General features: G+C 36.1%; 1 protein-coding gene across 1 annotated transcript in view; it reads right to left on the bottom strand.

Annotated features, from left to right (window-relative positions):
* Positions 1-22,744, bottom strand: part of AGMO (alkylglycerol monooxygenase) — a 195,082-nt gene that overhangs the window by 73,743 nt on the left and 98,595 nt on the right. The window contains exons 6-12 of the mRNA XM_026843119.1: positions 22,596-22,662; positions 21,022-21,087; positions 20,834-20,913; positions 19,557-19,691; positions 18,949-19,065; positions 10,753-10,835; positions 9,507-9,612 (exon numbers count right to left, since the gene is read on the bottom strand). Coding sequence (XP_026698920.1) covers positions 9,507-9,612; positions 10,753-10,835; positions 18,949-19,065; positions 19,557-19,691; positions 20,834-20,913; positions 21,022-21,087; positions 22,596-22,662 — 654 coding nt within the window. The remainder of the gene's footprint in view (positions 1-9,506; positions 9,613-10,752; positions 10,836-18,948; positions 19,066-19,556; positions 19,692-20,833; positions 20,914-21,021; positions 21,088-22,595; positions 22,663-22,744) is intronic.

The raw sequence follows: 22,744 nt of genomic DNA, 5'->3' as shown, positions 1-22,744 counted from the left end.
CAATTTAACCAGACTGTTCTCAGACAAAGGAAAGTGGAGATAAGTATTGAGACATGTAGATACAAAACAATGCAGTTAATGGTCAGATTCTGCTTCTTAACATCCTGCTTAACAGCCACTTGTTTCCTATTATCTGACTGTTCTTTGTAGACAATTTACATGAAGTCAACAAGAAGAGAAGCAAATGTATCTAGAGACTTATAGTCATATGCAGATGTGCAATGAATTCAGGTAGTAGCTAAGGACAAAATATAGCAACCTTTTTTCCATAAAATCTGAAGTGTCCAAACTAAAACCAGGCATTTTCAACTATGTATTAGCTTCCAATCAGTAAAATAAACAACCTAGTTCAGGCATTCCATGGGCTTCACATTAAGATAAACCAAACAAATTCTGTCAGTACAGATGTGATCACTCCCAGACTCCATAGGTGGTTGCTGCATTACTTTACCTTAGTTTCAAGTGATAACTAGAGCTTTACATGCACTTTTTTTCCCCCCATAACACCTATTTCCAACGTTTAAACATACAGCATTTTGTGTGTTTGGCAATTGGGAATCAGTCGTTAAAAAACAGCATTTCCTAATCTTCTTTCATCAGGCAAATTTTATTTGGCATTGGAAGAAGAAGGAAATTTTAAAACATTCTTTGTCTTGCATAATACCCAAATATAAAAATAAATATAGCACTGTTGCTTTCTCTACATTACCTGACTCTAAACATCATAGAAAACAGAACTCGTACAAAGGAATGATATAACAAGGTAGTAATAAAGAAAATAAATCACAGCACAGATAATTACTTGATTTTATCTTACTGGTCTATTGCCCACTTTAGACAAAAGGCACTGGCTGGTTAGAATTTAGCATGCGATTGCCCAGATGTCATGAACTAGTTTTCAGTCTCTGTGGTTATTTCAGGTGCTGCTAGTAGAAAAACAGAGGCTTGACTTTTACTATGCTTTTCTTTCTTTGTTGTTCATAAGAAGCTTCTGAAAAAAAGAAACAGTCTGAGTAAAAGATTTTTTTTTTCAATCATCAATTCTAAAATATATTACAGAATATTTTAACTTCTCCTTTCCTAAATACAGGTATTATTTTGGCTTTCCAATGGCCTATGTCACAGCCTGATTCTTTGGGTCATATATAGACATTCTGTTCCAGAAATGCAAAGTTTTCACAGCTGCCATATTCTGCTCGTTGTTACAGAAGTGGGAAGAGACATTTATGGGAAGAAGAATCTTGTACCTCCATTTCCCTTGCAAGACATATAAACTGAGTAAACCTGGACCGCATGTCTTTTTTATATTTGGGTTTTCTCTATTTAAATCTTGTGAGACAAAAATATCCAAAATGCTTTAAATACTAGGCTGGTTCTTTGTGGTCACCTTGTATCTGCCAAACCCAGATTTATTCCACATCAGAAATAGCTAGCGATATTAAAGCTGTCATCTCCTAAAATCTAATGCCTGTCATGTTGAGGATAAAATTCAAACTAAGCCATCTGCCTTCATGGTCTTGGCAACACAGGTACAGCTCTCCTCTCTTTAAGATTAGGACAATTCCCACCCGCCATAGTTTTGGTCACAGACTACCTGCTTTTGAAAAGAATTCTACTAATTTGACGTATCAGGTTGTCCTAATAAACACACACAGGCAGGTGAGCTTGGCTACAGACAGCTACAGGCCACAAAGCGCACACATGCACCAGCTGTGCACGGTGGGGCTGGAAGCCTCCTTGCTCCGGGGTGCCCAGCACAGCTGGGGGACACAGTCTGATGGATGCAGAAAGTATCTTCTGCTTCTCCCCACACCGCATGTGCGGATGGGAAATTTCAGCAAGTAAGCCGTGTCTTTCATTCAGGATGCAGCAACCACTCATCCTACCCTTGCCTTTGACTCAGAGATTGCAGTGTGCTTTACGCTATACCTTTAAATCAACTTTGAATGTAAAAAGCGTAAGAGTGTGAAGTGATCAGTAAGCACTGGCTCTGTCAAGCATAGGAAACACAAGTCTGTTCCAACGGCCTTTGCATCTCTCCTACCGAATGCAAACAGCACGGGGTCTGTGTACGCCTGCCTTTCACTCCAGCGTACACCAGCGCTGCTTGTGTTGTGATGCAGAGGTGCCTCTGTGCTTACACAGATGACTAATCCTGCAAACAAGGCATCTTCTGAGAGCTCCTTCACTGAAAGTACTTTTTTAAACTGTTTAAAGGGAGAAGAAGAAAAAATTACTCCACAGATTAGTTTTCCTAACAGTACTGCCTCTGCAGGAGAAATCCAGGTATGAAACGAATATATGCATTTGTGCATTAGCAAAAAAAAAGTCAGTTAATACTCTAGTACTGGAACTGCAATTACACGTACAGAAACATCTACCCATGTGGAGTATCTTAGTAGTCACCAGGGATTAATATTGGTGAAGCAATTCACTGCTATGGATATTTCCATTATCATCCATGTGTTATTATGATATATAATATAGAAAAGAATGTAGTTTGATGGGGTTTGTAGCATTACTAGCTTTTTAGAAAAATTACGCTTTATGAACCAAACCAGTCTGCAATGCAAATTAGTAACAACATGTGTGAAATGGCACAGTTTCCTTTACACAAAGACACCTTCAGATGTAGAACTGAACATTACTAACTTCATTTCGCATGGTTGTTACCTGTAAAATGCAGATATAAATCAATCACTAACGGCTTTGGGCTAAAAAGGGTCAGAAAATGAACTTTACAACTATCAATGTGAGTGTTGACAGAACAAAACACAAAATTTCAGACCGTATATGTGAATATGTATTTTCTATCTTCAGAGTATCACCTTTGCTTCATCTTTGACTGCATGCTTCTGATTTCTATTAAGCATGACTACCTCCTTGTCTTGTCAAGCAATTAAAGTGACAAAAGTAATAGCAGATGCCTCTTTCACAGTTAAAACTACAGCAAACAGACCATAGCTTGCATTTTATTACAACCACTCTATACAGCCTAATAATTGCAAGGTAATTGAAAAGATCCTGATAATAAACCACCAGTTTACTTTTTTTAGACAAAATAAATATATAACCCAATTCAGGCTTCATTTTAACAACACATTAGATGGTTTCCAACTTGTCTTGATTTTTGTTTTATTTTATGATTGTAAATAAACCCTGGAAAATTCCTTCCCCCATTTTACCACCTGAAACTGCAGCTGTTGGCTGACACTATCAAAGCCTCGCAATTCCGAACTCACGTGCAAATCTCATCAAGTGCAGACACTTCTAATTGATTCCAGAAGTTTTTCTTTTGCTAAGATCAGCGGGCAGAAGAAGAATAATGAGCAGCTTTTAAGCAGAGGGGGAGGGTGTTGAGCTCAGGGAGTGGAGATTTTAAAAGCTCCAGCTTGGCTGCTCTGCCAGAAATGTGGAGCAATTTTACGGTCAATTGGCCAGAGCATCTGGAACTATACATCATAGTCTTTAGTTGATGGTGGTGAAGCCGACTCTCAAACTGGCTAAGTCTAAAATCAGTAATGACTCTGCTGTCACACCTAAGTGGAAACTAACTTAATCTACTGCCAGATTTTACTGTGACTTTTTCTAAGGGACATTATTCCCCTTAGGGCAGTTGTCAAGAATATTAAAAGTCCAGTCCCCGGGATACACTGCATGGTATAGCAGACTTTTCTGAATGAAGCTAACATAGAAAATACAGATTACAACTCGTGTTTGTTTAATTCCATGTGTGTTGACAAGGCTTTTTATCATAAGGTAGTAGAGTTTCCTTCCATCCCCAGCTTCACTTCTAAAATACATTTAAAATAGGCCAGCCAATCTAGTTAGGGCACAGAGACTGCATAAATACTAAGGTCATAAATCACAGCACAGGGCATGGAGCTTTCACCTTAATGGAAACCAAATATGGGATATGCTGCTCTTTAAAATGTGGCACAGATGATCATAATGAGGGACCAAGGAAAAATGCTACAGTGCAGAAAACTATCACTGATGTGGAAATAAGTTCTTATGAGTAAATGTTTGCTTTAAGTCGGTACTCATAAGTCAGTTTTCCAATGCTGGTAAATTACACTAAGAAACAAGTGAGGTAACAGCAAGTCTTTGTACGATGAAAGGAGAAAAAAGTAGCGTGGTAATATATCACATTAAGAGGGACTGCTGTGGAACACAGAATATAGTGAAAATCAGTTCTTTAATAAAGAGATATTCTATATTTTATCCAGACAAATTAGTTGACACACTCATAAGAAATAACAGAATTGCATCAAAGATCAGAGAAGCAGTCCATTTGGTACAGAATATTGTCTCCAGAAGTGTTTGGAACAGCTGCATCTACTAAGTTTAGATACTCTGGAGGAGTAAATAAACAATTTGACCACAACAAAGTTCATTTCCGCTTTCATAGTTAAGGGCCAAATTATACCCTGCAGCACAAGATTTTATATATCTTACAAAGCTGGTTATATTTCTAATGGACTACATGCCCACATAAAACAGAAAACAAGTTATTAATTTTAAATATCACAACCTCTCTTTTTTCCTCTCTTTTCCTCAGTGAAAGTTGTCCTACATTTTTGTCCTTCCTACCTATAAATTAATACATGCCTGCCAGGGCTTTCACAGCCAGGCAGCCCAGGAAATTGCAGTGCAGACAGAGTCTGGGTGAAGAAAATTCAGATACAATACCTTAGCTGAAACAAAGGTAAAAGATAAACAAGCACATCAAGACAGATGTCTGTATTACCTTCCTCACTCCTAGCCCTTTAGTTTAAGAGTCTTTCTCAGTACCAAATTGCAGCCACTATGAGAGCTGGTGAAAATATTTAAGACAAGAGTTCCAACAACATGTCAATGGCTCTCATTTCTACTTGCTCCTCATTAGTACTACTGTCAAATAACAGCCAGTGCTTGACCAAAATCAGCTCATGGAATATGCTGGCCGATGCCAAACCAGAGCAGTTGGATGGAAACACTTTGAAGAGGTGCACCATCATCACAGATTTATTTTTACATATTGTGCCTGCTAAACTGTCACATAACTGAACACCCAAGCAATGTTTTTTGCTACCTCCAGGTGGTTAGGAGACTCCAGGCCCAGTCTGACAGAAAATGATTTGGCTTTATTAACACACATGATGACCACATTACAAAGCCATGAAGTAATCAGCTTAAAGAAAACTAACTAGTATAGCTCGTGGCAGCACACATCCCCAAGCAGAAACACATTAGCTCCTTAGTTCGCTGTCTACAACCAGTTAAATATATCTCTGCCCCATCATCAAGGTTTTCAGTGACCTGCACTCAAGAAACAATTTTCTCAAGATCTGAATAAAAATTTCCTCAAACATCACCACTTCTTTTAAAAACAGGAAAACCCCCCCCAAAAAAAAATACAAACACCAAAACCCCCTGCTTCTTTCACCTAACCATCCATATGAAATACAGGCAGCACAAGGAACAGAAAACACATGCTAAGAAACATGCATAGTTCCAGCTCCCAGAAGGGAAAAAAGGTCACTTTTCTAACTTTGATAACTTCAAATTACTGTCTTGTTTGGGTAAGGAAAGATCCCCTAGACTTCACATACAATAGCAGGGATAACAATATCTTTAAATAATCATTAAAATAACATAGTTTTCTCGTGGAACCAAGGCTGGTAACACAGAACATCAAAGTATCAATAGAACCAGTGCTGTACTTACTAGACTGTGGACACAGTTAACAACCATATTAAGATTGCAGGTTTAGCAAAACCAGAAGTCCTTCCTTCTTACACCCCTCTACTTCCACCTTCCCTGAGCCTCAGCATTAGGAACCTTTCTTAATCCACCGCAAGTTGCATCACTTAGCTGAAGAAGAATCTTTGGCTTCACAAATCAGACCAGCCGGCTAACCCAATTAGCTGGGCAGTGAGGGTAAGAGGCTGGAGCCAGAGGACAGGACTGCTCCTCGTGATGGAATTGCAATCCTTAGCTGCTTTTTTCACACTCACCTGAGCTAATTTAATGGAAAAAATAGAAAGGCTTGCTCCTTGTTTCCTCTGTTGTTCTCTCTCATTGCTCCCCTACTTTTCTCTCACTACTTCTGTATTTTCCTTCTAGCTTTCATCTAGGCGGACTTCTTCCTATGCAGTAGTTCTGATAACTGTCAGACCTTCTTATGAGCCAAATGCAATAATCTGCAGTTTAAATCACCTATTTTTGCTAGTTAGAGTACCCCGCAAATAGTAACTGCAAAGATCTGAAACCTTACCTACTGGTTCTAAAACATTAATGAGAAATATCAACATATGAAACAGTCACAGCAGAAAACCGAACATATAGTCAGGAGTCTCATACTTTTTCACTAATTATCCAACATGCTGTTGGCAAAATCAGTCTTACACTTTGCTGCAATGTGCACCATTAACTTAAGAATGCTGGGACAGAATTATTTGTTCAATTCTAGACACACTGAGAAGTGCTATCACGCCTCTTGCAGTTAATTTTTCTTCATCCCTAAGTAAGTGCCCTGAAAGGCACAATTTATAGACAAAAAAAAAAAAAAAGTAAACAGAAATTCTTTTACATGATATTGTGCATTCATTCCTATTGCTCATGAATATTTTATTACTAAAAAATTGTTTATTTGGTAACATATAAGGATGATGACGCAAGGAGGACATCACTCAAGTGATTACATTACAGATTATGAGTACTAGAAATATAACATTAAACAGATCAAAGTCAGCTAAATCCAGGTGCATGTTAAAAATTGAATATTTACCAGAGGCAAATGAAAAGCTTAAATAGATGTTTTAATTTGCACCTTTCAAAAATGTTAAGTGGATTTGAAAAGTGGAACAGAGCAAAGGAAGTTGAAAAGCAAGCAGATAAAAAACTACTAGTACATACGTAGTAGAAATTTTGAAAATTTCTTACGAGAGAGGTCTGTGTTTATGGGCCTCACAAGATGTTAAAAGTTATCTACACTATTATACTATGAAGGATAGATAACCTGTTTGAATCTTGAACAAAAACAATTTTAAAGACAAATTTTAGACCTAATTTCTGTGAAAAACTTTTATTTATCTATCTATCGATTTTGCTTTCTGGTGTTACTGGTACAAAATGATCAGGTCAATATTGAGCTAAAACAATATTTGAAGACTTTTCAACATGAACTGACAAATCTCTGGCAGTTTCCCTTTGCTCAGAATTTTTTTATCATAAATCCCATTATAACAATATTACCACTCATAAGAACATTCATACCATGAATCCAGAAATTGTATGCCATAAGAGCAAAAGCAGATCATTTATATCAAAATGGGGGATCCTTTGAAGTTCATTATATACATTCACACTACATATAGGAAGAAATTTTTTACAATGAGGGTGGTGAAACACAGGAACAGGTTGCCCAGAGAGGTGGCAGATTCCCCATTCCTGGAAACATTCAAGGTCAGGTCAGACAGGGCTCTGAGCAGCCTGATCTAGTTGAAGATATCCCTGCTCATTGCAGGGGGGTTGGACTAGATGACCTTTGAAGGTCCCTTCCAATAATATTAATAATATATTATTCTATGCTTCTATGATCACAAAAGCTATTAGTATCACAAACTTGTGATATATAATAAAAATATATGTCGGCGTATTGGCATTACTCAGAAGCATTATCTATTCTGGTGTCCCTGAGAGCAAAAGATATTTTTGCCTATTTTTTCAGTATTTTCCAAGAAAAAAAATGTGAGCAAGGTACTCCTGTTTCTTGATAAAAATGGATTACTTAGTACCAAAAAAGGGACTAAAAAAAGAGTACAGAGAAGTATAATATAAAGAATAGAAGGAAAAATACTAGACAGAAGAAAGGATAGGAAAGTACAGTAGGAAAAACTTGAGATGGCAGTTAAAAGTTTGATAGATACATGTAAAGAATAGAGTAAGAACCATTTTATTTTACTATCTTCATGAAAGCTGTATAGTTCCCTACAAATAATAGAATAACCTGATAATTTTATTTCTACTACTTTCTTAGAAAGAGACACTTTTACACGTGTTACATATGTTTACACACACTCCTCAGCAAGGCAAGTACTTTTTTTTTTTTTTTTTAATTCAGAGTGTATATTTTGACATACAATTCTCTGCAAATTCAGTTAGAATACTCAAATAAGTCAAGTCTGAGAGCTGTATCTCAAGGGCTATAGAACTAATTGCCAAATTTTAGAATTCTTTCCTTCAGTAGCCTCTACTATAGTAGGTTACTTAATAAATAATAAAAACATTTTCCAAATGGTATTTAAGCAAGTAAAAATCCTTAAAATATCTTGTGAATTCTGGCACACTCTTATCAAAGGAATTCAAGAACTGTTTGATCTATATACCAAAATTTTGACAATGTAACTAAATGGGAAAAAATCAAACCCATTCTTGATTAGTGGTATTTATCTAGCTTTAAATATTGTCCAATAGTTATGGTTTCCTATCCCAGGTTAAAAAAACCTAACAACAAACAAAAAACCCAACAAAAACAACAACAACAACAACAACAAAGAAAAAAGAAGACCCACAGTAGCATATTTTTCCATTATACTATTGCCTGATCTTTTAGAAAAGCGGGGGAATCAGCACTACTACCAGAAACCTCCAATTAGGAAAGTTCCTATAAATTTAACAGATGTTTCAAGTCAAAGGAACCATTTTGAACTTGGTTTGAGGCTCAATCTCTACTGTTTTATCTCATTTTTTCTGGTTTTAAGCCAAAAGGTAACTTTCTGGTAACAGTTCTACTAGTCCAGCAACCTGTTCATAACCTTGCTGATAACTGTCTTTGCTGGTAACCAGCACTAGGTAGCTTGGGAATGTTATTCAGATCAGAATCATATTAATGATTTAGTGTTATTTTATTCAGATAACATCAAAAGAGCTATTCTGAAATACCACCTGTACTGAAAAAAAGAAAAAGATAGCTCAAAAAGTAAAAGTCACAAACAGGATAAAAATAAGTCCTAGTAACCCAAAAGCAACCATACTTAATCACACCGGAAGTCTATTTAGTCCAGCATCCTACCTTTGTCAAGGGCTAAAAGTCTGTTTCAGAGGTACAGTATAAGTACAGACAAAATATTTGATATTTAAGACTCTTTCAGCCTCCAAGTATTTTCAGATTTGTCCCATGAAAAGGTGAGTTAATCAAGTTCAAATTCAGCAACACATTTTTATTATTGTCTTCAGAGCATATGTCTACTAATAAATTATTTTTGCAATAGATGGTATATATACACTTTCCTGACTTTTTTTCAATGGAAATTGGTATCTCTACAGAAAAACCCAATAATTTTCTTTCAAGTTAATCACAAAAAGTAAGAAATAAACAGATAAGAAATAAATCAATATTCTACTCAAATAGTATAATAAAAAATAAGGAAGCAAAATATATGTTTAGTGTTTCTGCTTTTTCTAAAAAGATAAAAAATTCTAGAGCCATTGGCATAGACATTTCAAAATAAATGTCTTACCTCATAAACATAGCCCAAGTAAGAAAACTGACTCCTTAAGTAGCCAAGTTTGTACACACCTATGAAGACTAAACAGCGGATGATTTCCGAAATTCCTGCTTTGGGCCTAGAAACAGGAATTAATTCAGATTAACATTCAATCTTTTCTTCTTTGTTAATTTCAGTGAAAAAGAGAAGGTAGAAATAGCCTGTGATCTCCTGCACTTATACGAAGTCACCTTTCTTAATCTTATAGTTAAGTTTTCATAGTATACACCTTACATGGACTTACAACACTGAATTGGCTAGGTGCGAGAAGACACATACTCACAAACTACATATGAGTTCTCACAAAGGTAGCTGCATATATAGCTATCCTCTTTTGATCTCAGAAATGACAACAGCAAAATTCTGAAAACTGCTACATGAGTAGTTCAGAATCTTTTCATTTGTCTGTTTCTGTAAATGTTTACTAACGCACATTATTAACTCCCTAAGTTATATACATCTCTGGCATATTCACAATTTCTATTTATCCTGAAATAAATTGTTCAGCCCATACAAATGAAAGGTATTCCTTTCTGAAAACATCGAACAGCAGGTGCAAAGCAGAACTGACACCTCAGTCTCCAAGGAAGCTTCTATTCCACATTTCTGCTCTGGCAGGGCATAGTTTCTTTGTAAAGAAACTGTAGCTGATATTTATTCTTCTGCAGGGTCATGGTGCCTGTATGGACTACTTCCATAGTGTATGGGCTGGTGTATTTAAGATCCAGTTTGATTTCAATCCATACTGGTTGAATTTAGTCTTAAGCCTACACCATCCGTCACATGATTTTGAGTCTACTCCGAGATACACTGTGTGCTTTTCATCACTGTATCTGACACCTACGGCATGCTCCACAGGACTGACAATTCTGTTGTGGTCTGACCTTGAACAGCCTTGGGACAGCCTGTAGGTCTCACTGGCCTGCCAGTGTCCCAGACCCAGAGATGTAGACCCAGCCAACGCAAGCACAGAGGCGTGACAGGAGTAGTCCATCCCATAACTTTTCTGCAAGGGACAACTGATACGGGAACACTCCTGAGTTTAGGTGCTGTTAGTCATGTATTATTTTCTAGTCAACAGATAGCAACATATGTGTCTGAGTGCATCTGTATTTCTTTATCAATATAATTTCTGATACACTTGAGATATCCATATAATGATAAATTATGCATAATAAGAGAAGAAGAAAAAAAAAAAAAAGGTGTATTTGTATCCTACCTGTTCTCCATAAGTAGTCCAAAAGAGGTCAGGGACAGAATGATAAAGCCAATTCTCAGGAGAACAGTTCCCTGTGATAACATCTGTTAAAAAGTAGACAAATAATTCATTTAGAATAATTTTCTGAAGAGAAATTGAGTTTTAACGGAACAGTAGCTTCAACCTCCTCACTCAGTTATGTCAGTGTCTGCTTTTAACGTAATTTGTTACTTTAAATTCTACAACAAAAATATCTGCTCTGGATAGCTCACTTTTCTGGAGTAACCACCTTTATAGGTTTTTCCTGAATGCTGTATTTCCAAAATAATTTTTAAGATATTCATGTGTTTTCCTGAAATTACTTGATTCCCGTATGGCTTTACCCAAGAGAGAACAAATTTATTTCTAGATTAAAATCCCAGCAGCCCTGTTAGTTTTCTTAATTTTGTGTTACCACATCTTTACAATAGTCTTCTATGAATCCCAGTGGCTACCAAAACCAATACATTGATGAGAAAATTAACGTGCCTTCATGACAACTCGACACTTGGTTCCCAATTCAACAAAACTCTTCATACCATTAACTTCAATCAGACATAAACCACTTTTAAACATTAACATGTGTGTTAGTACTTGCATAAATAGCAGCATGAGGATTTATGTCCTTAAAATTTATATCAAAATTATATAAATCAAATGCAAGAAAACAGAAATTATTTTCATTATGAAGTCTGAGATTTTTCTTTTCATTTATTAAATATTTTTCATATTCTACACAGCTGCCTTTGAAAATCAAATATTTTATCAGTTTTCTTGTTCCCTCCCTGACTTCCTTTCAAATATTAGTTTTGAAAAGCCTTTGTTTTTTCATTTAAAAAACAACAAAAAACTCCAAACAAAAATAGTGGATCTGGCTGAGTTATAGGAACCCTTTCTGGCTTCAACAGCAACAAGGTTTATGAACAGTATCTTGCATTTCAAGATTTCAGGCAGTGGAAAAATTAAAATCTATGAATGCTTGCACTGATTTTGATAAATCCTACTCAGTGACAGGCCCACCTTCCTTCAGTGGTGGCCCCTACACTGCAAAGAGATCTAAGGTAACTATCTGTGAGCGTGGGAGGCCACAGGAGGATATTCTCAAGTTTTACAGCTGTGTGAACTTACAGTGCCCATGTTTGCAAAACACATCAAACCACACACTCAGGCTGGACAGGTTTCTGTTGTTTTACTGAAGAATCACAAGCACCTACTCAGATATCCTTAAGAAATTGTTACTGAACAAAGAAAACACAATCCCAGCAATGAGTGAGCTAAACAGAAACTTCACCAGTTTACAAGCCAGAACACACTTCTCACAAATGACGCCTGTCAAGCTACCCTGTTGCAGAGATTTATACCAGGACAGATCAAATTCATTACTGCATTTCCAATCTGTTCCATCCCTCCTTATGATAAATTTACAAAACCTCAGTCTGATGATTGCCACCATCATCTACTTATATGTAGAACTTGAGAAAGGATATTCTTTACACTTTTCTTACATTCTTATCCTGGGCATCTGCTATCAGCTATCACAGGAGACAGGAGATTAGTTAAATATTGAACCCTGGGGGGACTCAGTATAGCAGTTATGTGTGGAGACTCTTGCTTAAGTCAAGGAAGAAGAAAATGCTCTAATGGGCTTATAGTCCTTTATCAACATTTGTATCACTTGGAATACATTTGCAAATTCCAAATACAAGTTTCCAAATTTGTCAATAAAAGGGTCCTCTTTCTGAAAACTTCAGTTTCTATAATCCAAAAATCCCACAGCTATCCTAAATTTAAAAGACTTCACATTGTTAACACGAAGCAATTTGTTTTGAAGTGATGAAATTTTTGGACAGTGTTGTTTTTTTTTTTTATAAAAATCAGGCACAGGCTCTACTTAAGTTTAATAAAGTAAGTAGTTCTTTAACTGCTCATCTAGCCATGGTAAGTTCAACTCCCACTTCAGCTTCCTGTCGAAACTGGCTCATACGAAAATTTCAAGAAGTGAGCAAAGAAAAAAACATGATTTGGCACAGGCATAAGGGAACTCACCCATACATTTTTCAGATATGTTTTTCAATGATTGTTACTTGTCAAAAAAAGGAGTTTGTGAGGGACCTAGGACTGGAATTCATGGTTTTCCTCCTTAGAGACTGTCCTCACTTTTAAATTGGAGAATTACATCTTCTTTGAAACCTAGTTCTTCTGGCCAGGTAAGTCTGATTTTGCTTTTCGCTTCCAGTGCAATGCACTACCTTCTACAGACTGCCCTAAAAACGTTCCCACAGTGGCAGGGCACTATTCTGAGAAAAGGAACATAACGTTTTGTTATCCCCCTTAGGCAGGAAAAGGAACTGAACATCAAATCCAAATTTCAAGCAAGTCATGTAATTGCTACATTACAATATATGGCTAAAATCACACTTTAAGGAACACGTGAACCTGCAATGGTTTTGAGACAACAAATGTTACTATCTGTCTTCAGGAAGGATCCAGCAGCACCTGACATGAATGAATAAGGGTGTCTCCAATTTTAAAAAGCTGCATGATTTCACACTTTTTTGCCCTCCCAGTGTTTCTGAGCTGACTAACATTAGACAACCAGACATGAAGTCCCAGGCATCTGGGTCTTCTTGTGATTCCAGTTTCAGAAAACTGAGGTGCTGATTCATTTTACCTGCCTTTAAGTACCTTTACTGAAGTACCTAAAACCCTGTTATTAACTTAAGCATTCTCTGTAATCAGTGGAGAGAAAGAACTTTCTAAATTATTCTATTTCTTGTCATTAGCTAGACTGCAAATCCAGAGGCTAAATTTGGTCCCTGCACTAAGAGGGGTTTGAGTGGATGATGGAAACACTTCTCCAAAGCAGACACTTCTGGTTCATATTTTAGTGATGTTTTCTCTCTTATATATTTTTTTTCTTTGCTTAAAGATATATTTTAACTGCCGTTTCTAGAGGAGTAGGAAGAAAAGTAAAATTAAAGTTAATATATTTTCAGGAAACAACAACAATTTTTATTATTGTTCTATTATATTGTCCTTGATGGACCTTGAAATAATGATAAGCTTGATATTAGAGACACTGTAATATTATAATTCAGACTGCAGCTTTCTCCTCACGAAGAAAGAGGGTTTGAATATAAAATTTTTGAGTGTGACCCTGCAAACTTCTCTTACACATTTTCTTTAAGATGTGCAAAATTGAAGCCTGGCGTTATTATTTCACTCTCTACATAGATCAAGAACTTAAAAGGAAATTAATAGATTGCAGTTGTTTTAAACATGGATTTCCAGAGGAAAAAAAAAAAAAAAAAAAAATCAAAATACATTCTAATGTATATCAGTAAATCAGAACTGAAGCAACCTTATAATTTAGGAAAATCAAACTATAAACCAGCCTTTATCTTTAAATGGTTAAAATGGTCTATGAGGTTCTTCAGCATAATCTCTACCTGAGCCAGGTATGTTTATATTTTACAGATTCTGTTTTTCAGGCCAATTTCCATTTCTCTGAAGACACTTTCCTCCTTGAACCATAACATTTTCAACACTAGCTGTTCGTAAGACTTCTTATGGTCCAATGCCATCTGTGGCCCAGAACATGAAGGATTGGAGGACTCCAAAGGACAACCTGTATATCACAGTTAACTGCAAACTGGCACTACCATCAGATTCACATAAATGCATGGCACTGTAACGTCCCCGTACAATGTTGCAGCCTTCCACCTCCCAATTCTTCAGCTCTCTGGAGTGGTGAAGGGTGAAACATAAAGCCTTACTGGGAACCATGAAGGTAGAAAGTGTAAGTTACCCTTCACTGTAGATACATGCACCACATTCACATACAGCAAAAAAAGAGTGTTCCCTCATTTGTGCTCCTAGTCAAGGACTACCAAGAAATCTGTGGTGGAATACACCACGATGCCATTTGGGAATAACATTTTTTAGAAAACCAGCAATGTAGCATAAATTTTAGCATTATTAGTTTGCTTTCGTAACTTTTCCTTTTTAGTTCCAGTAGTACAGTTACATGCTGCCTTGATTCTTCTATTTACTTTCAAACATGTTATCACCCTATGAAGTGGATGCTGGCAGCTGAAGCATCCATTTTCTAGGCATTACTCTACCAAAATCAACAAAACAGTCAGTGGGTTATATCACTAAACGAAACATCATATATTAAATCTACACACTGCAAGTTGCAGTATGAAAAGAACGTGCCTTTTACACTTTCGTTACGGCTAGCATCCTAGTTCCACTTAAACATAATATGCATGGATGCATATATACAGTAAATGAGTATTTATACACTGGAGTATTTGTATAAACAGAGAAACCTGTGGGACCACAGCAGGTTCCCCAATTACAAGTCAGTCACAACTTTGTAATGTGGTTATTGGCTGCAATCAAACAGAAAAAAATATTTCTGTTGGATTTTGATTTCACTGAAAGCTTTAAAAATATCTTGCAGCCTTAAAAAAAAAAAAAAAAAGAGGAGTGGGGTTATAGAATTTGGGAAGAAGCTTACATGACTTTGTAATCGACAGAATGCCACAGCATTATTATTTTATAGTTTTTTTAGTAACGAAAAAATAACTAATTTAAATGAAGGAAATGTTTTTCCAAATGTTTATTAGACGAACACTGAAATATTCCAAATTTACTTTATATTTCAAAGAACTCAGATTGTTTTAATCCTTTTGAAGAATAACATAAATGCATTTTCTCTTCCTGATGTGTTCAGTGTTTCAAAAGAACTGCTAGAAACGATGTCAGCATGTTTCATAAGCTAACAGATGCCTTGCTGTCATATATCAGACCTTTTGACATTTAAATGAAGAATGCTAATACAATGCTATGAAATTTGTATTGTTAGATGTCTTTGTATGAATTTATTTTACCTTCGAATTCCTAAAAAATTTGTAAATTCTTAGCAATATTCCATATACAGTATATTCCATATACTAGGTGATGTCCTACTGATGGATGAGTTGTGTTCTCAGCTTTCAAGAGATCTATCTTACCCTTACTACTTTTCCTCTAATTAAAACTGCTCACATATTCATAGCATTAGAGGCACAGTAAATGTTGCAGTATCTATCAACAACAAAGAAGACACTGCAAAATGTGTTTAAGGCACACTTCAATTTGATTTATGTGATACATGCAGTTCTGGAGCTATGAGACTTTTGCTTTGAATGTACTGCAGTTTTACACTCCTAGCACTCTCTCTGGGACTGATCCAAATCCCATTTCTTCAATGAGCTTTGGATCGGATCTAGATGTGCAGAGCTCAGAAGTAATTTTTATTCCCTAAATGTAGTGCAGATCACTATATAGAAAATAAACACTGTATGCTCTCTCCTGTGGAAAATATATATATTTGTTCCTTCTAGTCTTGCTCTTTCTGTAAGTTAAATGTAGGTCATTCAGACTGGAGGTATATGGTTGCTCTTTACAAACAGAGAAATTTAACACTTCTACAGGGCGTGAGACCAAACACTGAGCAACTGTAATCACTTGAGAAATGTAATAGCTGTGTGCTGTGTCTTATGGCTATTATGAAATGGAACTTATACCTAAAAATGAGGAAAACAGTTAGCTTTCTCCATTTATGGAGCTATGCCACAGTTATGACATAATTCATAGCCAGACAGAAAGTTCCAGTTGTATCCATAGACATTTCATAACTCAGTGTAGTGGAAAACTGATATTGAAGAAAGATTTTTGCCAAGAAAAGTTATTCATACACAAGCTTCCTTCTCATGACAGCTTCCCCACTGTACTGCAGAGCGATGCTGGAACTCTGCCTTGGGACCAGCACTTTCTACACCCACGCTGAAGGTTTATGTCCTGAGATGAGGTGCTTCTAGACACTCTCTGTCTTATCCTTACTATCTTATTACCCTACAGTTTTCTGCAGAGAATTTTCTAGTTGTTTTCCTCCAATAAGTTAATAAATGTGGATCTTCAGGACGTTTCCTCCATGATAGCAAGAATTTAATGATCATCTGGGGCTTGGGTGCATTTTTCAACTTTCCTTATTACCTATTCTTAAACAGTTGCAGTTATCGGCAGAGAAAATAATTTGGACCATCCATTTTTCCTTCCAGGACCACAAAAAGGTGAAAAGAGAAATGAATAAAATAGGAAAAAATTCATAAGCAGACTCCTTACTTCTTGCTGCTAAAAGCAATAGCAAAAAAGTAGAAACAAAAAACTAATCAAACAAGAACTCCACAGTGTGATCTCAGTGCAAATACGACTTGCTTCTGCTATGTAGGAATCTAGAAGCATATCTGGAAAATCTTGAAGAGGCTTTTCTCGATATAAGAACATTAGCAATCATGTATACTGTATGTCTTGTATACATTGGAGGTATTTATCCTTATCTTTGGCTCAATTTCCTGTCCTCAGAAATTACTTAGAATAGGCTAAGCCTCAGATGGTTTAGTAATCTCCATATTCCCTGCAGTTGCACTGTGACCCTTTATGGAGGTGAACACAATATGTAGAATAACTTAATATTAATCAGAAGAGTATGCCTGAGGTAGCTTTTATATTATATCAGGAATGATACATAAAATGTTTTTAAAACTTTTCTCAAAAATTGCATCATTCTAATGGTCTGATGTGTTACTCAGAATACATCTAATCAAATACCTGGAAAAAAAAGGGCTGTAGCAGTTAGTATATGCAGAGCTGCCAGAACTGCTGTAAGCCTGCTGCCACGTATCCCAAGAAATAATTACAGACAGAGTCCTTCTCTTGCCCTTCTTGCCCTGGGACTCAAGTCTGAACCAGAAGACCACAATATCAACATTTGGACAAGATTTCTGACAATGGCTCTGACAATTTGAAATGGCTTTGCAATCCTCTGGAATCTTTCAAGGATGACCATGGTCAGATATGCAAAAGACATTTCTAGAAATCTGCCTCTTGACTGGATTCAGACATGTTGGTGATGGGCAAAGGCATCGGGGTGCAGTGAGAGGGGCTGGGGCCCAGTGGCATCCAGTAGACAGGGCCATAGACCCACAAGAAGGGTGCTGCTCTGCACTGTCCATCGAGGTGGACAGGGGACAGTAACCACCACTGGCCAAGGGTTGGAGATCACTGGGTGAGTGTGCTGGGACAAGGCGAGTCCACAGGCGAGCAGAGGCTGAAGAACCCAGGGGGCCCTTGGCACCCTGACAGCAGTTCTATGGCAATGTGGGTGACACAAACACAACAAGACTGCTCTTCAACCAAGGAGATCTTAGAAAGGGTTTAAGAAGGTGGCCAAGGGGCATTTTATCAAACTGATAGACTTTTGGGGTGTTTTGATAACGGTCTTTGGCTGATTTCTGGGAATATTAGATGCGTTAAAATTATGCTTCATAACGAAAAGATTTTACCTTCAGTAAAATAGAGTTGTCAAGGAAGGAAGAATGAAAAGGAAGTTAGAAGGCTGTGAACCCAGGGAAGCAGTTAATATCTCACTTCTTGCAGGTGGAGACGGCCTTGTAGTTCACCTTCAGAGACTTCTAGGTATCCATGGAGGAACCACATTGTGTTACCAGGAAGATCCTGTCAGCCCAAACATGAGGTGGGAAATATGTGCCTCTCCTTGCTCTACTTCTATCAATGCTGTTGTATGTTCCAGACTGGAAGAAGGATTTGCCCTTACGCTCCACCTACTCCAAACTCATGCTGACACCAAGCTTCCCACCATCAAGCACCACAAGACCTTTGCAATCTTCCTTCTAAATTTTAGGCATTATTGGCATCTAACAATGTGACCAACCTTGACATCTTAAAACCTACATAGTTTCAATTCTGAGATATATTTTTCCTCTCATGAGGTCTTAAAAACAGAAGCAGACACATATGTCTTCCATGGAACATTTATTATTTTTAAATTTAATTCCTTAATTTAAGCATATTTATCTGTAAATAATTAATATGGTTAATATTGACTAATAAAAAATACCAAACATATATTTTATATTAGATAGCTATATATTTAGCCATTTATGTTGATTCTTTTTACAGACTCTAGTTACTATTACAATAGTTTAAATAAAATAGTATATGAGTCAGGCTGTAGAGCCTCTACTCAATGCTTTATTATTTAATCATGTTGTGTGTCCTATTATGAAACATCATCTCATGCTAACAGTAAAGAAAGGAAGTACTTACGGTCACAGTACCAAGAAGTTCAGTATACAAGTCCACTATTACGGCAAAATGTACAACTGCATAGCAATTAAAATAAACCGGTACACTTGGATTGAAGGGAACTTCTTTTCCAGTGATCTGTATAAAGCAAAAGAGATAATAGCCTTTGACAGTGACCTGCTCCGGCCTGTTATTCCTTAGTATTCTTTATACTTACAACCACAAAAAAAGATTAAGGGACAGAGATAATTGTACTAAGATAATCTACTATCAAATTTACATGCTACTTAGTGTGAGACAGTGTGTGTGTTTATGTTCACAGCTAAAAGAAAAAAAGAAAATATTGTACTCTATAGAACAGTTTTGAAAATCTCTTTAGGAAATGAATAATGAAAAGAGAAGTAAAAAAATATATTTCTTTCCTTCAAATGAAAAGAAAAAAAAAAAAAAGGAGAGCTAAAACATTAATTTCCTTCAGTTTCTGTTCCCATTTTATCTTCCCCTATGCTTTATGACTGCTAATTTGCTAATTTAAAATAGCATGTGTAGAGTTTTTAACATTGATCCAGTAGCATTAAGAGGTCCAAGTAAATTACACAAAACTGAAAGCCTGTGCATGTTCTATTTACCACTGGGATTTCCTCAGGAAGGCCAAGTCTAGGTTTGCCTGGTCCCCAGCCTGGCCCTTTGAATATGACAGAAAGCTTATTGCAGAATCCAGGTGTGGCCCAAAACGTGCTCCAAATATGAGCCAAGGGACGTAACTGAAAAAAAGAGCAAGTAATTCTTCATTGTTAGTGAAATAAAATTTAATAAAACATTATATTTTATTCATTTTTAGCTCCCAAGTAAATGATTTTTCAAAGTCCATAACGAGAATAAATTAGGAATTGTTGAAGACAGTCAGAGGTTCAGAAAACCTGACGTAAATAGGAAAGAGTCGTATCAAAGTCCTTGGTTTATAGTGAGGATTACACTGACTTCTGGCCTGAGGAAAATCTGTCTCTCTTGTAATCAATCCAGAGTATTTCCTCGTATATTGTATAGATGTATTTATGGTTGTTTTAAACTAGAATTCGGTTACTGGGACCTTGACATGACATACTCTCAATACCTAAATTATTTAGTATCTGACTGGAACGGACATAATTTTGTGGGCTGTGGCCATCCTTCCAGCTTCCAGCCCAGACACCCCTGTAGGTAGAATTTCTCATTCTTTGAGATGCCTCCTTGGGTGAACAGTCATGAAGAGCAAACAGGGACTTCAATGCTTCTCAGTCCCTGAGGTTTTTACAGAGAATTTTTATCCAGCTTAAGTGAATCCTAAACCAATAAATCTAAGCAGCACCACATTAAGCACTTTTTCTTATTTTTTCTTTTCCTTTTTTTTTTTTTTTAAATAAAACCCTTATATTCAACCTGTTCTGGAGGTTTTGTTGAGATCATGATGGCTGCTATCTAATGCTGTCAACACAAATCATTCTGGCATACCTTAAACTGTAAATATGCAGAAGAGATAATAGCAAAGATATTACCCCATGGGTTTATTTATGAAATAACAAGATGTAAAGAAGACAAATAACAGACAAAATATATATTTTTGTGCTTCAGTGCATATTGCTTTGCATATAGCAAAATGGACATCAAGTTGAAGGCCATTACAATATCACCATTGTAATTAGTTGTTAATGTTACTGTATTGTATTTTCATGATGACTACAAGCCCTGCATACGCTCGATGCAGTGAGTAGAAATAATTGTTTTGTAATTAAATAGTGAAGAAATTGTAGATGATTTAACTGACTACGCAGCAATGCAAGGATAGCTTCAATTCTGCTTAAGAGAGGAGTTACTTTTGAATGTGAATGCTGTTGAAGATACCAGTCAGTGATACAAACTATAGCACCTGGAGCATGATGGGATCAAATGAATTCACTGGATGTGTTAAGCCATATACAACTTCTGCATCTTCTGCCTCAAATGTTCCTGATGGAAGAAGAAAAAAAAAAAACAGAACCAACAATCAAATTCAAAAGTATACATATTTTTGCCACACTAACTAAAAATGAGGGAAAACACATTATTTTTACTTACCAAATATCCTGTCCCAGATAATGAGTGTGCCGCCATAATTTTTGTCAATGCAGTAAGGATTTCTACCTATAAAAACCATTTATGAAATCAATAATTGTGTATGTAAGAATACACTCTACTGAATTATGAAGGGAAATCTTCTTCATTAGCACCCATCATTCCTTATATGCCTATATTTTTTTTTTTTCTTACTAGGCTTATTGCTCTCTTTCTACTCAGATTCAAACATACAAATCAAAGGTGTCACACCCAAAATTTCTGGAAACAAAAGGATTCATTTGGAGAGTAAACTCACTTAAAAATATAAATACAAATTAAAAAGCAAACAAAAATCATTTCCCCAGTTTATACCTAAGAAAATATATGCTAAATATATTTATGCACAGTCATTAATAGCTTTCAGCTGTCTCTATCTTCTATGCCATATGTCTGATCCTGCCTTCATTATTGTTAACTTCAGTGTCAGGAAAACTGATCCTTCTATCTGTTTTCTAGGGAATGTATTTGTATATAAGCTGTCCTATCAAAAGTATGAGCAAAGAAACATTGATTACACATCCCCATGTTCATGGAGATTGTATGGAGTGACTGTACCACACTTGATCAGCTCTGGATTGATTCTGTTTAACTCCGATCAGGATTAGAGGATTAGTTTGGATTTACAGCAGAGTAAATAAGAGCAGAGTGTCTCCCTCCAGGATTACCAGTACTTGTACAAATTTTAAGGATTAGACACTTGCAGCACCACAGTCTTTTTAAAAAGTCTACACAGTGCCATAAACACTTTACACATAGAGGATATAATAAATATTAATAACGTCCTCTGTACATATAACTGCATTTGAGTCTGTTTCAAATTATTTTGTTCTTCCATCCCCCTAATACTTTTTTACTTATTATCTCCGCACACTGAATGAGCCAAGGGCATCTATGAAATCCACTTTGATTCCTCAGATACGTTCATGACATTTTTCAGTATGTAATGGAGTTATTAATCCAACTTATATATGCAGTACTGTCTTGAATGCCTCTGAATACTGATAAAAAGTCAATCATCATGCACTTGTGTGAAGTGAGATTTTTCAATAATTCAGACAGCTGAAACCAAATTCCACTAAAATATTTTACAGTTCTTCTAAAAGGTAACCACATCTTTTCACACATTCAGTGCTTGAATTTGAATGCAAAAGCATCTGTTAGTGATTGACAAGTTGATGTTTTAGTAGTCAGGGAAGGATGAGATTTTTTTTTTTTTCCTATCACTCTTCATGTTTACAAATGTTGAATTGTTTTGCTCAAGGTCTTAAAATTATTTCATGTTATTCAGGCTTAATTTCCTCCTAATAAGTAATCTTAAATGCAAAAATTTTAAATTTAACATTAAAAAAAAAAAAAGTTTTTTAAAATACTGTGACATTTCTAGCTGAACAAAGCCTATTTTTGAAGCAATGATCAAAATTAAAATCCTTCTATAAAACTAATTTTACAGTACAACTTGAGTACTTTATTATTATACAAATAGTGAGCATGAGAACATACGCACTGAGGAATAAGAGGTTATACTTTTAGCTTACCATGATGAACTCTGTGATGACTGGGAGTATTAAGAATCCACTCCAGAGGCCCAAGGTTGCTGATAACCTTAAAGTAAGTAATGTTTTAATGAATTTGAAAATACTGTAGAAGGAGGAAGGAAAATAGGGTGGAGAAATGTATTAAGATA

This window comes from Athene cunicularia (assembly GCF_003259725.1).
Source record: "Athene cunicularia isolate RWA chromosome 2 unlocalized genomic scaffold, athCun1 chr2_part1, whole genome shotgun sequence".
Classification (NCBI taxonomy): Eukaryota; Metazoa; Chordata; class Aves; order Strigiformes; family Strigidae; genus Athene; species Athene cunicularia.
The sequence above is the reverse complement of the archived record's forward strand: the minus strand, read 5'-3'. Positions and strand labels throughout refer to the sequence as shown.